At 35.7% G+C, this 15,016-nt stretch overlaps 2 protein-coding genes across 5 annotated transcripts; one reads left to right on the top strand and one right to left on the bottom strand.

Annotated features, from left to right (window-relative positions):
* Positions 1-57: 57 nt before the first annotated feature.
* On the top strand, positions 58-6,576 carry cirbpa (cold inducible RNA binding protein a). Of its 4 annotated transcripts, XR_012356790.1 has the most exons (8): positions 58-169; positions 781-886; positions 991-1,097; positions 1,412-1,556; positions 1,642-1,816; positions 2,718-2,773; positions 5,935-6,018; positions 6,107-6,576. XR_012356790.1 is itself a non-coding variant. In XM_073848259.1 (7 exons), exons 2-7 carry the CDS (start codon positions 787-789, stop codon positions 3,197-3,199), a joined length of 588 nt encoding a protein of 195 aa, XP_073704360.1. In that variant the 5' UTR covers positions 58-169; positions 781-786; the 3' UTR covers positions 3,200-3,934. The 4 variants fall into 4 exon arrangements, 3 of the variants coding, with proteins under 3 accessions (XP_073704360.1, XP_073704358.1, XP_073704357.1); XM_073848259.1 differs by lacking the exons at positions 5,935-6,018; positions 6,107-6,576 and adding an exon at positions 3,186-3,934 and having other exon boundaries at positions 1,412-1,547; XM_073848257.1 differs by lacking the exons at positions 5,935-6,018; positions 6,107-6,576 and adding an exon at positions 3,610-3,934.
* LOC141343665 (yjeF N-terminal domain-containing 3-like) lies at positions 6,439-14,215 on the bottom strand. Its single transcript, XM_073848255.1, has 6 exons — positions 14,090-14,215; positions 9,754-9,862; positions 9,343-9,453; positions 9,155-9,268; positions 7,575-7,725; positions 6,439-7,490 (listed from the first exon to the last, which is right to left on the bottom strand). Exons 1-6 carry the CDS (start codon positions 14,134-14,136, stop codon positions 7,294-7,296), a joined length of 729 nt encoding a protein of 242 aa, XP_073704356.1. The 5' UTR covers positions 14,137-14,215; the 3' UTR covers positions 6,439-7,293.
* Between the last annotated feature and the right edge of the window lie 801 nt (positions 14,216-15,016).

The following is a 15,016-nucleotide window of genomic DNA, read 5'->3' as shown; positions in this document are numbered from 1 at the left end:
TCTCTCTCTCTCTCTCTCTGTGAGTGTTTTGCATATGTTAATGTGGGTGTTGAGGCTCCGCCCCTCGAGCGCAGTGCTATATAAGCGAAGCGCGGCGTATCTCTGCGTCTCTGGAGTTCTGAACGCGTTAGAGACGCACATCACTTCATCCGCTACTGCGACATCACAGGTACGCTTTTTGTTTTACGTTTTTAATCGACACCCGCTTGCTTTTTTCGATGTATACTTAATTATATTTGAATATATAGCTTTTTAAACAATGGATGGATGTGTTTGATCGGGTTTTGGCCTTCATGGTTCGCACGCTGCTTAAAATGGCGACGCCTGATTGAGGTCTTCATCATCCTCATCTCGCATCAGCCGCTTTAATGAATTGTATTATATATTAATCGGTGCTTTTACTACCCGTGACCGTGTGTTTATGTATTATAGTGAAGATGCGATTCGGGTTAGTCCGAAATAAGCGTGTTTTCACGGTTTATTCGGTGATTCGTGTGTTTGTATGAAGCCTATTGTTTGACCTAGTTTGGATATGCGCGCGCATTGACCCACATGTCGAGTTTTCACTGATTTAACACCCGATAAACACTTAAAATAGTTTTAATATTATAAGAAAAGCATAATTAAGCTGTAAACGCCTTATTTATTTATTTTCGTTTTTCAATTTTTATTTCCTACCAGCTAAGAGTCGAGTCTAAAGCGTTTGTTTCTATAGTATACGTGTTAATTCTGAGATGTAATGTGATTTTTAAAACGTTTTCTTGATTCCCGTGTTTGTAGCTCAGAATGTCTGACGAAGGAAAGCTTTTCATTGGGGGTCTGAGTTTCGACACCACCGAACAGTCGCTAGAGGACGCCTTCTCCAAATATGGCGTCATCACCAACGGTGAGTAGCCAATCACTGACGCGCTCTCCACCCGCGCTAATTCTGATTGGTTCGTGAGCCCACTGTGATTTGCATAAGCCACTCATGAAAATGTCTGCTTCCAGTTCACGTGGCCCGAAACAGAGAAACCAACAAATCCAGAGGATTCGGCTTCGTAACCTTTGAGAACCCAGACGATGCTAAAGACGCACTTGAAGGAATGAATGGAAAGGTTTGTTTAGAAGTCCCTGTTTTTGATTTTGGTTCAAATTGGTGGTTAATTCTGAGTGTTTCTAGTGAGTCGAATCATTTGATTCGGTTCAGTGTGAATGATTCTTCCGGATCCCTAGCGGCTCTTCATTTAGTTCCACTTTCATTTAGGCTTGAGCATGCATAAATGTCACCAGAATTGGTGTATAACTCTAAAAACTTACCATGATCAACAATTATTATATTTTTAATTGGTATTAAAATATAAATAATTCTGATAAATCTAATCTAGTTTTGGATTTACACTTCACCTTTTTTTTTTTTTTTCTTGTCTAGTCTGTGGATGGCAGGACGATCCGCGTGGATGAGGCCGGAAAGGGCGGCGGTGGCCGATCCGGCGGTGGATCCTACAGAGGCGGTGGAGGACGTGGAGGTGGAGGAGGATTCTTCAGAGGAGGCCGGGGAAGAGGAGGTTCGAGAGGTGCTGATTCGTCAGCATGTATTGTGTTTTTAAGTCTCTTTTTTTTGGTGTCTGGTTCACAAACTAACGGTGTTACTCTTTAAAGGTGGTGGTGGATATGGCGGCGGTGATCGTGGTTATGGAGGAGGTGGAGATCGCGGTTATGGCGGAGGTGACCGTAGTTATGGAGGTGACCGAAGCTACAGCAGCAGTGGAGGATATAAGAGCGGAGGAGGCGGCGGTTACTCCTCTGGAGGAGGTAGCGGCTACAACAGAGACAGGTGTGTTTTATTGCAGATACACCCATTTTAGACCTGATTAGAACATCTGATATGCAATATAATTCAGCTTTTATGTCTGACAGACTGCAACAGTAGTGTCACAAGCCAAACACCCAGTTTCAGGAGCGTTCTTGAATATGATAGAAGACAAGCGTATTAAATCGGTCACAATAAATTTTTTTTTTTTTTTTTTTTTTGCACAAGTCTAGCCTTGTGCAGTTGAATAGCCTTAAATATTCATTATTAATTTTTTTTTTTTTTTTTTTTTTTTTAAATAAAAATAAAAGGCACAGTGATTGTTTAAATCTGCATTTTAAAAAAAGGTCATACATGCCTACACAAAGTTCAGATTTATTGTTTTGCCAAAGTGCTTTTTTTTTTTTTTTTTTTTTTTTTTTTTTTTTTTTTTTTTTTTTTTTTTTTTTTTTGTTTACAAATTGCATAAATATGCATAATCAATGCATTAGTTCAGATTTGTGTAACCCTGGACCACGGAACTAGTCTTACAGGATTTTTTTTTTTTTTTTTTTTTTTGTACATGTAAATTTTTAAACATGTCTGAGATGTATCCATTTGAAAACCTAGAATCTGAGGGTGCAAAAATCTAAATATTGAGAACTGCCTTATGCATGGCTTAGAACATCACTTGGGCTGCTATATTACTAATTAAATCATTTTTGACATTTATGGTAGGAAACTTGCCAAATATCTTTGTGAAACATGATCTTAAAATACAAAAGAGAGAAGGTTAATTTGGACCAATAATTTCAATTTGACACTTCCTACAAACACCCCCATTAGGTCTTATGGAACCTTTTGCTTGAAGGATGTTCACTCATAGTTATTTCCGAAATATGGTTTTGAACGCGAGTTTAATGTGCTGTTTTCTTGCCATTTTCAGGGGTTCTGGGTACAGTGATCGCAGCAGCTCTTACAGAGACAGCTATGATAGCTATGGTACGTATGAGTTTCCTCAGCTCTAAAATCCCCATATAAGCATGTCGGCTGTGCTCGAGTCGCCGCAGACGAGTCAAACTGGCTTTTCTTGAGTTCCTAGAACTGGGGCGACTTAGTCACGAGTTTACTCTCTAATATGCAAATAACAAACTGAAAATTCTTCAAACCACCCAGTTTTGATTTGGAAACCTATTGGAGTAAGAAGGCCACACTGTAGAGAAGCCAAACCCGAATCGGGCCGGCAGAGTTGCGATTTGCTGAGGCGAAAGACCAAAGGTGGCCCGGTTGCTGTCTTTCGCTCTCCAAATCCAGCGGCGCTCCGTTTACCGGGTTGCTCTAGTGGGTTAGTGGAGGGGATGTCTGTCTTAAACCTGATGCTTGAGTGTGTTCATGTGTGATACTTCCTCCTCAGCTGTACACGAGTAAAACCCAAGACCCGACGCGTCAGCGGCCGATCGTTTCTAAAGACTCATGGATCTGTTCTTGGATTTGTTGTAGCTGTTCTCTCTGTTTCTGTTCTGTTCTTGTACTCTGAGGGAAAGGCCGCTTTCTGTTCGCCGGCCGCGAATGAATGAATGAACGATATGTTGATGTTACACGGGAAGAGTGGCGACGGCTTCCTCTTCTGCCTCATTTGAAACCTTTAATTCACCTGCCCGAGCCTCGCTGTCACGTTAGCGCTCACCTGTGCTTCTATGGGGAGTCTAGAGAGCGTGGCTCGCCTCTGTTTATGTTACTGATGCGCAGCCGCTTCCTCATTCGAGCGCGGCTCCTTCTGTTAGCTGTAAGCCAATGATTTGCCCATGTCCCGTATCCAAAAAGTCAATTCCTTTCAGACTGGTGAGCTGCGCAGTGGACGGCCGGCACTGGCGCTGCGGTTCTTGAGCCTTGCTGAGGTATCTGTCTGTCTCTGCTCCTCGCATCCTGCATTTTAACGATGGACTCTTGACTAATATATATCTATATCTATCGATCACTTACTTGAAAGAGAACCAGAAAATGTTAACAGTACACTCCAGAACTGAGAAAGAAATCCTTGTGCTCTTGTTTCCTTTGTATCAAAATTTGACTCACTATTTTGTTTTTATTCTTTTATTTTTTATTTTTTGCTTTTCAATTGTGGCTTCATGGAGCCTATTAAATGAAACCATTTGTTCAAAAGCTTTGAATTCTGTTGTGCCTTTCAAACGACCTACAAAATGGGGGAGAAACGTGAGGAATCTCACAATTGAATACAAGTTCACTGCATAAAGATTATTAGCATTAGGAAAAAATTAGCATTAAGGCAGTAAGAGGTTCATTTTAATTATAATTTAGCACATCGACTCATTCTAATTACTGTACCTTGTGTTTACATTATAGTTGTGAAATATACAAGTTAAATAGTTTTAAATCTAAATTTAACTCTAACTGTAAATTGCATTGAGAAGCTGTTTTGGGTCTTCTCTATAAAAAAAAAAAAAGGTTTTACTCTTGTCGTTCCTAACCTGACTTAATGTTCCAAGACCGAATGTGACCCTGGACCACAAACCAGTCTTGAATGGCATGGATATCTTTGTAGCAATAGCTAAAATTACATTGTATGAGTCCAAATTATAGATTACTTTTGTGCCAAAATTCACTAGGATATTACTGTAACTATATCAACTTAATTTTTGATTGGTAAAATGCACTACCAAGAACTTCACGTGGACCACTTTAAAATTTAATTTTTTTTAATTTTTTTTTATTTTTTTCCTGCTGTCAGATGTATAAATCTCAATTTGTTTAAACCAAAAAAACAAGCTTTTTGTGGACCAGGGTCACATATGGTTTGGGTTTGCATTGACTTTATTTTATTTTTATCCATATACATGGAAGCAGAACAGTTTGGTGTTTAATCTTTTATGCTTCACCATAATTTAGAGTGACGTGAGGTTGAATAAATTTTTGGTATAGCTATCTCTTTAATTCTAGCAAAAGCAACTTAAATGCTCCCAAATGTTCTAGTTCCCATTTAGCTTGGTTTAAATTGAATTGGTTTTATGAGACCAGTCTCTGAAGAATTGAGACTTTAGCACTATCTAATGTTTCCAGTGAGATTAAATAGATGTTTACTGTGATGCATGTAAAAGTTTTTATATCAGGGATGTCAATCTCTGTTTCTGGAGAACCACAGCCCTGTAGAGTTTAGTTCCAGCACACATGTGGTTTTCAACAAGCCTGAATGACTTGAATAACTGGATCAGGTGTGTTTAATTCTACAGGGCTGTGGCCCTCCAGAAACTCAGTTTGACACCCCTGGTTTTTTTTTTTTTATATATATATATATATATATATATATATATATATATATATATAGTTTATAAGTGCAAGCACTTCAGTTAGCAGCTCTGGCTGGAACCAAGAGTTTGTGTTTGGTTTGAAGACTAATTGGGTTTGATACTAAACTTTTACACTGCTCTTAGCAGCACACTAAATAGAGTTCAATGAGTGTTTCCTGTTGCATGATTGCCTGTTTATTTTATTTTTAATTTTTTCCATGTTCACATTATATGAAGGTCAGAAAGAACTGAATTTGGACCCCAAATTTAATGGTAAAGGGAATAAGCATCACTTGACCTGCTGGTTAGTTGAGTAGATTGAGTTCTTGAGTGTGTTTCACCCAAACAATGCTTGATTGAACCCAAGCGCTCCGGATGGGTTTCCTCAAACACGTCCTTGGAGCTTGAAGCGTTGCATCTACCGAAGTGAATCCTGACTCTGGCTGCTCTGTTCATTAGCCTTGTGCGTGAGGTAACCTTCCTTTGCTCTCCTGTTCACTTCTTAAAAGTTTAAGTATTTGTTGCTCTGACACTGAGATGCTCCACAGATCTTAAAGTGCTCTCAGATGCGTCTGCATGGTGCCTAGCTCCTCAGATCTCCAGCTGACGGATGCCAGACGCTGAGAGTTAAAGCCCCCCTCAAATCTGCTCATGCATTGCCAACCATTCTAGAAAAAACATAATTTAGGCTCTGATTGACCCTCAATGTCTCACCAACACATTTGCTTTCAATGTAGTTCAATTTGAGAAACACTGATTTAGTTGAGTTTACTGTGTTTGACCAAAGAAACTGAACTGTAACTTCTGCCGTTCCTACTTTAGAGAGTTTTTAATGTTCTTTCTCTGGTTTTTGTTCAGGTTGAGCTCCTATCAGAAATCCTCTGTTTGAAGAAGCTTTAGGCCTGACGAACCATGTTAGTCCCTCTGAAAGTGAAGCGTGAGGTTGGTGTTTCATTGATGGAACATCTCATGATCTTGTTACAGATTTGACCAAGGTTTGATTGTGTTTTGCTCTTTCCTTTGTTTTCAGCTGTAGATGATGGACGACGGACTGAAGATGAGAGCTGAAGAAGAGCTGCAATCAGTGGATGTTCATGAACATCAGATGGTTGTTTTTTGACGTGCAGCATCCAAACAGCATTCGTTCTGTGGTTTATTCATGTCCTTAACACTGGTGTTGCATTGAAAACCCTGTACCACCTTTGGTTTTCCTGGTCAAAAAGCGACCACCCTTTAAAAAATGACCACCACTTGTTTTCTTTTAGTTTTTGGAACTGAATGGTCACAGTAACCTTCCTTGGTTAACATTACCTAATGCACTAACAATGTATTTGTTAATGGTAGTTAATAAAAACACACCAATTCATTGTTATTCAGGTTTATTAAATAATAGCAGATGCAAGTTTTTCTTTTAAAAATGCATTAGTACATGTTAATGCTTTAGAAGAATTGTTAGTTCATGTAAACTTGGCTATGCTAATAAAGGTTTTTTGCAAAGTATTTATGTCTCGCTTGTCTAAATGTGAACTTGCACCACAAAACCAGTCTTCAGTCTAAATATATTGCCAAAAATCATTAGGATATTAAGATCATGTTCCATGAAAATATTTAATAAATTTCGTTCCGTAAATACATCAACACAATTTGATTAGTAATATGCATTGCTGTTTAAACCACTTTAAAGGCTATTTTTTCAATATTTATATTTTATTTTTATTTTTTGCATTCTCTGCAAATATTGTCTTATCTTAATAGCGTACATTAATGGAAAGCTTATTTATTCAGCTTTCAGATTATCTTTCATTTCGAAACATTGACTCTTATGGTTTTGTGCTCCAGGGTCATAAATATTCTCCGTTTGTGGGTGAAAAAGCATTTTTGTGGCTCATTTTGACAGTAATAAAACATGAGAAATCCCACTGGTGTGTTTTAATGTTTAAGCAGGATGTTTAAACAATTCAACAATTTTCATGCTATATTTTCACAAAATATTGAATTTAGTCTAATTGTAAAGTTTTGTTTTGTTTCAGTTAGGTTTTGTATTTATTTTTGAAACTGACGAAATATTTTCATCTGGAAAAAATGAATTTATTGGTATATGTTTAACACTGATCAAACCTAATAAAATCAAACATTCCCATCGCTCTCGTCTCGTCTTCAGCTGAATTGTGTTTTTGGCTCTTAAACTCAGAAGCTACTAAACATTGATGAAATGCATCAGAGCTGGACCACGGCGTCCGTCCCGGAGAACTTGGGCAGGTTCAGCTCGTACTTCCTCTGAATGTCGAAGGGCAGGAAGCGTCCGGCCAGGAAGTGCGATCCGGGGAAGCTCAGGGCGCACCGCTTAGGCGTCATCAGAGAAACCAGAAGAGCAGGACTGATCCCGTCTGAGCTGGACTCGTCTGCGTCCCAGCCTGCGCTTACACACAATACATTACATTTCTAGGAGAACTGGAGATAAACTGGTCTGGTGATGGTGGTTTGATTTAAGGTTGTACCTGAAGGGATGTCCAGGCTGACGATGGGCACTTTGAGTCCTTGTAGAGTCTGCAGGACTCCGGTGAACGGCTCTCCGACTGACGCCAGCTCAGTTTCTGGACCCAGAACGGCGTCCACCACCAGGTTATACGCGTCATTGATCAGCTGCACCTTCATGAGGAAAACCAGCAAACATCAGCTTAACACTTTCATATGACTTTGGTTCAGTTCTGTTGCCATTTTCTATTTTGAGTGAGTAAATGCACGTTCTAAGAGTCAATTGTGTTTTAACTCTAAGATGCTGTTTGTTCATGTTTGATTAAAAAAGTTAAGGGGGTGAAATTAAATGGTAAAGGTTTTGGCACTTGCAACGTGAACACAAAAAATCATGAACAAAAGATCAGGAAAATCAGGAAAAAAGTCTTTGAATTTTTTTTTTTTAAAGCTATTTTGAAATTGTTCAGGGCTTTATATATCTCACATTTCTGACTGGTATATTTACAATTCTGATTTATACATCTCACAATTCTTAATTGAAAAAAAAATTGAGAAAAAGTTAATTGTTAAGAGAAAAAAAAGTTTTTTCATTGAGAGAAAAAATTGTGAAGAGAAAAACAGAAACAGTGAGTTTTTTTAAGCTTTAGTGAAAGTGTTTGATATATCTCACATTTCTGACTTGTATATGTAGCCATTCTAAATTATATATCTCACAATTCTGATTTAGACATATTGCAATTTGTTTTTTAAAAAAAAAATTGTTAAGAGAAAAAGTTTTCTTCATAGAGAGAAAAAATTGTGAAGAGCAAATAAAAAATTTAACATAAGTTTTTGAAAATAGAAAGTTTTTAAAGCTTTTTGAAAGTGTTCAGGGCTTTATATATCTCACATTTCTGACTTGTATATCTTGCAATTCTTCACTGAAAAAAAATTGTTGCGGTAAGTTTTTGAAAAGAAAGTTTTAAGTGTTCAGGGCTATATATATATATATATATATATCAAATTTCTGACTTGTACATCTCGCAATTCTGAACTAATAAAAAAAAGTTTGTCGAGAGGAAAAGTTTTTTGTTAAGAGAAAAAAAGTTACACTGAGAGAAAAACATTTGTGAAGAGAATAAAAATTGTTGAGATAAGTTTTTAAAAAATAGAAAGGTTTTTTAAAAGTGTTCAGAGCTTTTGAAGTTGTCTGTTGAACACAGTGCTCTGCTAAAATAAATAAAACAGATAATTGCAACTTTTTATCTTATGATTCAGATTTTTTTTTCTCAGAATTGCATCATATAAACTTGCAATTCTGACTTTTTTCTCAAAACCGTGAGATATGAATGCACAATTTCAAGTTATAAAGTCAAAATTATTAGATATAAAGTCAGAATTGCGGGATATAAACTCAAATAAAGTCAGAATTGCATTTTCTCAGAATTGTGAGATATAATCTTGTAATTGCGAGTTATAAAGTCCAGTTATGAGGAGAAAAAAAGACTGATATGTTCACAGAATTGTGAGTTTATATCACGCAATTCTGACTTTATAAACTTGCAATTGTGAGTTTATATTGTTTTTAATTCAGTGGTGGAAACAGCTTCCATAGCCGTCTGACCTCAGTGGGCAGGTAGGACAGGGACGGCAGGTCCATGCGCTCACACTGAAGCATCAGGTCCAGATGAAGAGCGTCTGAGGAGCGTTTGGGGGTGAAGACGGTGGGAATGTATTCCTGTCACACAAACACACATCCGTCAGACACAGTGATCACAGATACTGACTGAAGCCTGTGCTGCGTTCACTTACAAACACACGCAGATGACGAGCACACGCCAGACCCACGCAACCGTTCTGATCCGGACCGCAGACCACCAGAACCGTCGGCTGACGCTTCTCCAGAGACGACAACGGGAAAACCTGCGAGAACACGCCGTCACTGACAGACACTCCAACATAGAAACCTCTCACACCAGATGAACGTCTTACCAAATTCATATCTTACAATTCTGATTTCTATATCTAAATGATAAATCTCACAGTTCTGAATGACAAACTTCTGAACCACAAACTTTGCCGTTCTGGATGACATACCTCACAGTTCTGACTTATAAAGATTCACAATAGTTTCAGTATGTTTTTCAGTATTTCAAAACAACAGTGAATGAATAACCAACGGAATCATCCTCAAGTGTAACTGTGATTCTCATTCCTGCAGACCTTTGCGATGGCGGTCGCACACGCGTGTCCCAGCATCTCTGTCAGCTGTTGCCGTCCAAAACGATAATCCCTTAGCAACTCCGTCTCCATGGCAACCGCCTCCTCTTTACTGCGAAACATAATAAATAAACGAGTTGAGATGAACTCTAAAAATATGATCAGAGACCAAGACTAGTTAACATGACAGAAATGAAGGAATGACTCTAGAAACGATGAATGTGGGACGTGGATGGTCAATGACTTTATAAACAAGCATTTTGTCTTGCTTTCCAGTAAAATGTGTAAACATACTTAAAGCAAGATAGAAGTACTGGAGAAGGTTTTAATCAATATATGCTTTAAACAACAACAAATATCTGCCAACTGTTCCCTTAGAATGAAGTTTATTTTTCTGACCTAATTGGCAGATATTTGTTCTTGTTTTAAACAGAAACTCTCATCATTTTGATCCTTTTTTTTTTCAGAAAACAAGACTGAATATCTTTAGTCATTTTGCATCTTGATTTTGTACAGGAAAACAAGACCAACATCCTGCGTCAGTACATCATTTTGGGCATGTTCTCCATCACTCCTGCTAAAAGTAAGATGCGTCACGGATCCTCTGACCTTCTGTGATCGTGATCGATAGAGATTCCCGTGATGCTCGACTCAACGCTTCCTGAAGTCACGCAGGGAATTGATCCGAACAACAGATCATTCCACACAGGAGATCATACATCTTCAAGAAACACGGATGGGATCAGCACATTCACTTAAACACCCTGAGATTCAGTCCTGGATTCTGATCTAGAGCTGGAACTTCCTCCACATCTGTTTACAGCATCACATATAAACATTTTCACCACTTCAGAAATCATATCACACACCTGATGGAACAGACTAGTTTCTCTATGATGCTTGTGTGAGGAACAGAGCCACATGAAGTCATATTGAACTGAAAGTTAATAATTTAACATCCAGTCTGTTCCTCACACAGAGCATCATGTGAGCTGGAATATAAAGAAAAATGATTAGCTATGTTTGGTTTTCCATTTAAAATGTCTTTTTAGCAGAACTATTCCTGCGTTAATCCTGATGATAATGTTTAGTTCTCTGGTTCTTTCCGAAACTGTGCGGATGTGAGCGCGATCTTGTTTGATGAATCAGCAGGATGACAGATCGACCATCGGCTCCCCGCTCTGATGAACATCTGCTGCTGTACAGGAGACTCATCTGAGATCATTCAGAGACAGTAGACTTTTGTAGAAAGTCTGAATAAAGAAAACTGTGGTCTATTTTAATCTGAAAGCGAAGCGCCCACAGACACACCCGACTAAATGACAATGAAAACACATCCACCTCTCCTTTAACTTAAACCAGTCGTTCAGCCAAACACAAACATGAAATGTGCTCACAATCCACAAGTAGCAACTGAAAGCCACTATTTAAAGTTAAAAACATCTTCATGATGGATTTGTTTGAGCTTTTGTCTTCTCAAGATGTTAACTGATGGACTGGAGTGGTGTGGACTACTTGTGGATTATTGTGATGTTTTTATCAGCTGTTTGGACTCTCATTCTGACGGCACCCATTCGATCCATTGGTGAAACAATGATGTAATTTTCAGCACATTTCCCTTCATGCCTTAAGAAATTTAAATGATGAATTACTTATATCATAATTATAATTATAATCGAAATAATGACTTAAAAAGTCAAAATTATGAAATAAAAAATTTAAATTTTGAGATGCATTGAAATTATGACAAAGTTGAATTCATAAGATAAAAAGTTGCGATTTTGAGATACATTGAAATTGTGACAAAGTTGAAATTATGAGATAAAGTGTCAAAATTTTAAGATAAATTTAAATTATGAAAAAGGCGAAATTACAAGATAAAAAGTCAAAATGACTTAAAAAGTCACAATTTTGAGAAAAATTGAAATTAAAAGTTGAAAATTATGAGATAAAAAGTTCTTAAAATGTAAAAATTATGAATTACTTAAAACAAAATTACGAGATAAAAAGTCAAAATTATGACATTGAAATTATGGCAAAATTGAAATTATGAGATAAAAAGTCTAAATTTTAAGATAAATTTTAATTATGACAAAGTTGAAATTACGAGATAAAAAGTCAAAATTATGACATTGAAATTATGGCAAAGTTGAAATTCTGAGATAAAAAGTCTAAATTTTAAGATAAATTTTAATTATGACAAAGTTGAAATTACGAGATAAAAAGTCAAAATTATGACATTGAAATTATGGCAAAGTTGAAATTATGAGATAAAAAGTCTAAATTTTAAGATAAATTTTAATTATGACAAAGTTGAAATTACGAGATAAAAAGTAAAAATTATGACAAATTTTAATTATGGTAATTAAATAAATATTAATTAAAGTTGAAATTATGAATTAAAAAGTCACAATTTTGTGTTAAATCAAAATTATGACTTAAAAAGTTGAAATTATAAGATAAAAAGTTCAATTTATGTGATAAATTGAAATTATGACAAAATTGAAATTATGAGGTAAAAAGTCGGAATTATAAGATAAATTGAAATTAGGACAAAGTCGCAATTATGAGATAAAAAGTCAATTTTGAGAAATTGAAATTGACAGTCGAAATTATGAGATAAAAAGTCGGAATTATAAAATAAATTGAAATTAGGACAAAGTCGAAATTATGAGGTAAAAAGTCTAAATTTTGAGATAAATTGAAATTATGACAAAATTGAAATTATGAGATAAAAAGTCGGAATTATAAGATAAATTGAAATTAGGACACAGTCGAAATTATGAGATAAAAAGTCAATTTTGAGAAATTGAAATTGACACAGGCGAAATTATGAGATAAAAAGTCGGAATTATAAGATAAATTGAAATTAGGACAAAGTCGAAATTATGAGATAAAAAGTCAATTTTGAGAAATTGAAATTGACACAGGCGAAATTATGAGATAAAAAGTCGGAATTATAAGATAAATTGAAATTAGGACAAAGTCGAAATTATGAGATAAAAAGTCAATTTTGAGAAATTGAAATTGACAGTCGAAATTATGAGATAAAAAGTCGGAATTATAAAATAAATTGAAATTAGGACAAAGTCGAAATTATGAGGTAAAAAGTCTAAATTTTGAGATAAATTGAAATTATGACAAAGTCGAAATTATGAGATAAAAAGTCGGAATTATAAGATAAATTGAAATTAGGACAAAGTCGCAATTATGAGATAACAAGTCAATTTTGATCAATTGAAATTGACAGTCGAAATTATGAGATAAAAAGTTCAATTTCTGAGATAAATTTAAATGATGACAAAGTTGAAATTATGAGGTAAAAAGTCGGAATTATAAGATAAATTGAAATTAGGATAAAGTCGAAATTATGGGATAAAAAGTCTAAATTTTGAGATAAACTGAAATTATGACGTCAAAATTAGATAAAAAGTTTAAATGACTTAAAAATTATAATTTTGAGATAAATCGAAAGTGTGATTTAAAAAGTCGAAATTATGAGATAAATTGAAATTATGACAAAGTCGAAATTATAAAATTAAAAGTAATCAGCTTTGTTATAATGAAATTATGACAAAGCTGTTCCATCTTTTGTCTTCTCAAGATGTGAACGGATGGACAGGCGTGGTGTGGATTACTTGTGGATTATTGTGATGTTTTTATCAGCTGTTTGGACTCATTCTGACGGCACCCATTCACCGCAGAGGATTCATTGGTGAGACAGTGATGGAATCTCACATTTAAACAAATCTAATGAAGCAAACTCATCCTAGTTTTTGATAGGCTGAGAATGAGCACACTTTTTATTTGTTTAAATCTCTTCAAATATAGACACACATCACACTTCTAATAAAGTTTTATCACCGTCTTTGATTCTCCACATGAATAACCTCAGCAGCACATGGATGATAAACAGAGTTCATTAAGTTTTAGACGACGCCAGAGTCTCACATCTTTGCTTTTCTCAGAGAAAACATCAGATATTTCTGGGTTATGTACAGAAATAGGGTTAGCAGCAGAATTTTAACTGTAGGAAAAAGGAATAAACAAGAAGAACTGCTCTAATCGGCTTTTAAAACAACCACACGACTCATACTCTGTGTAGCCGAGCTTAAACCAGATTATAAAACCAGTTTGAGTCAAAACACATGAATAGAGCTGAACTCTACAGAACACATGAGTCCAGCTATAAGAATAGAAAAGAAAAAAAGACATAGTGCAACAAAACTGAGCATAGATACAAAATAACGAGAAATGTTGTTACTGTTACATTTTAACTCTACATTAGTGTCAGTTTGACACATAGTGAAGTTCTTCTGTCCAGGTGTGTGTGTGTTACCTGAGATATCTGAGCGCTTCCAGACTCTCCTGACTCCTGCTGTTCATCTTGACTGATCTGAGTTTCAGTTTAATTCCTTCACGACTGACTTCAGTCTCGATCTGATCTCGATGTGAAGATGAAGCTCGTGATGTGAGAGTCTGTCCGGCTGAGAGCCAATCACAGCGCCGCAGGAGCAGGAGGAGGCCGCTGATTGGCTGAGGCGATCCCTCACACTGAACTGACAGAATGTCACATCTTCATCAGATTCCTCATCATCGCTGTGTTTGACTGTGAATCATGATCGGAATTCGTGCCCTGATGTGGCCTTCATGCAAACCAGCAGCTATTATTATTAAAAATGAAACAAGGAACAGTTCCTCATCCTGTGGAAATGCAAATCCTGAACAATATGTTCTTGTTGTGAACCAAAAGAGCGAGACATAGTTTTTATTAATGTTTTAAATTAGTTTTTAGTTTTATATTTTGTTTTCAGTTTAAAGTTTTAGATTTTTTTTTTCATGTTTAGTTGTATTTATTTATTGTCGTTTATATATTTAATCATTTTATTTCAATTTTAGTACTAGTTAAACTCAGTGAAAAAAGAGTCGGTGCAAATAGCTGAAATAAAGTATTTTACGTTTAAATTATTTTATTTCAGCTAGTTGCCAAGGCAGCATTTCTTTTTTTTTTTTCATTGAGTTTAACTAAACGAAATAAAATTAAATAATATAACTATAATAAACTTTTTTTTTTATTTGGTTTGTTTATTTAAATTAGTTTTAGTTAACTAGCTATAATAACTGTGACCTAAAAATTAAGTGCATTTTGCATAAAACAGGACTAAATAAATATCTGATGTCGTTTTGCTTATTTAGTAAATGCATCTTAATTTAATTTGTAGATATTTGACTAGAAACAAGACAAAACTACTAAGATTAGCCTTTT

This window comes from Garra rufa, chromosome 10 (assembly GCF_049309525.1).
Source record: "Garra rufa chromosome 10, GarRuf1.0, whole genome shotgun sequence".
In the NCBI taxonomy this organism is placed as follows: Eukaryota; Metazoa; Chordata; class Actinopteri; order Cypriniformes; family Cyprinidae; genus Garra; species Garra rufa.
This window is presented reverse-complemented; position numbering and strand designations above follow the sequence as displayed.

Bases quoted from the DNA above. Each gene is read 5' to 3' on its own strand.
- LOC141343665 (XM_073848255.1), bottom strand. From the start codon at position 14,136: ATGAACAGCAGGAGTCAGGAGAGTCTGGAAGCGCTCAGATATCTCAG. The intron at 9,269-9,342 runs GTAAGTGAACGC...TTTGTGTGACAG, and splicing joins CTCGTCATCTGCGTGTGTTT to GAATACATTCCCACCGTCTT. The intron at 7,726-9,154 runs GTCAGACGGCTA...TTCCTCATGAAG, and splicing joins TGTCCTACCTGCCCACTGAG to GTGCAGCTGATCAATGACGC.
- cirbpa (XM_073848256.1), top strand. From the start codon at position 787: ATGTCTGACGAAGGAAAGCTTTTCATTGGGGGTCTGAGTTTCGACACC. The intron at 1,098-1,411 runs GTTTGTTTAGAA...TTTCTTGTCTAG, and splicing joins TTGAAGGAATGAATGGAAAG to TCTGTGGATGGCAGGACGAT. The intron at 1,557-1,641 runs GTGCTGATTCGT...TACTCTTTAAAG, and splicing joins GGGAAGAGGAGGTTCGAGAG to GTGGTGGTGGATATGGCGGC.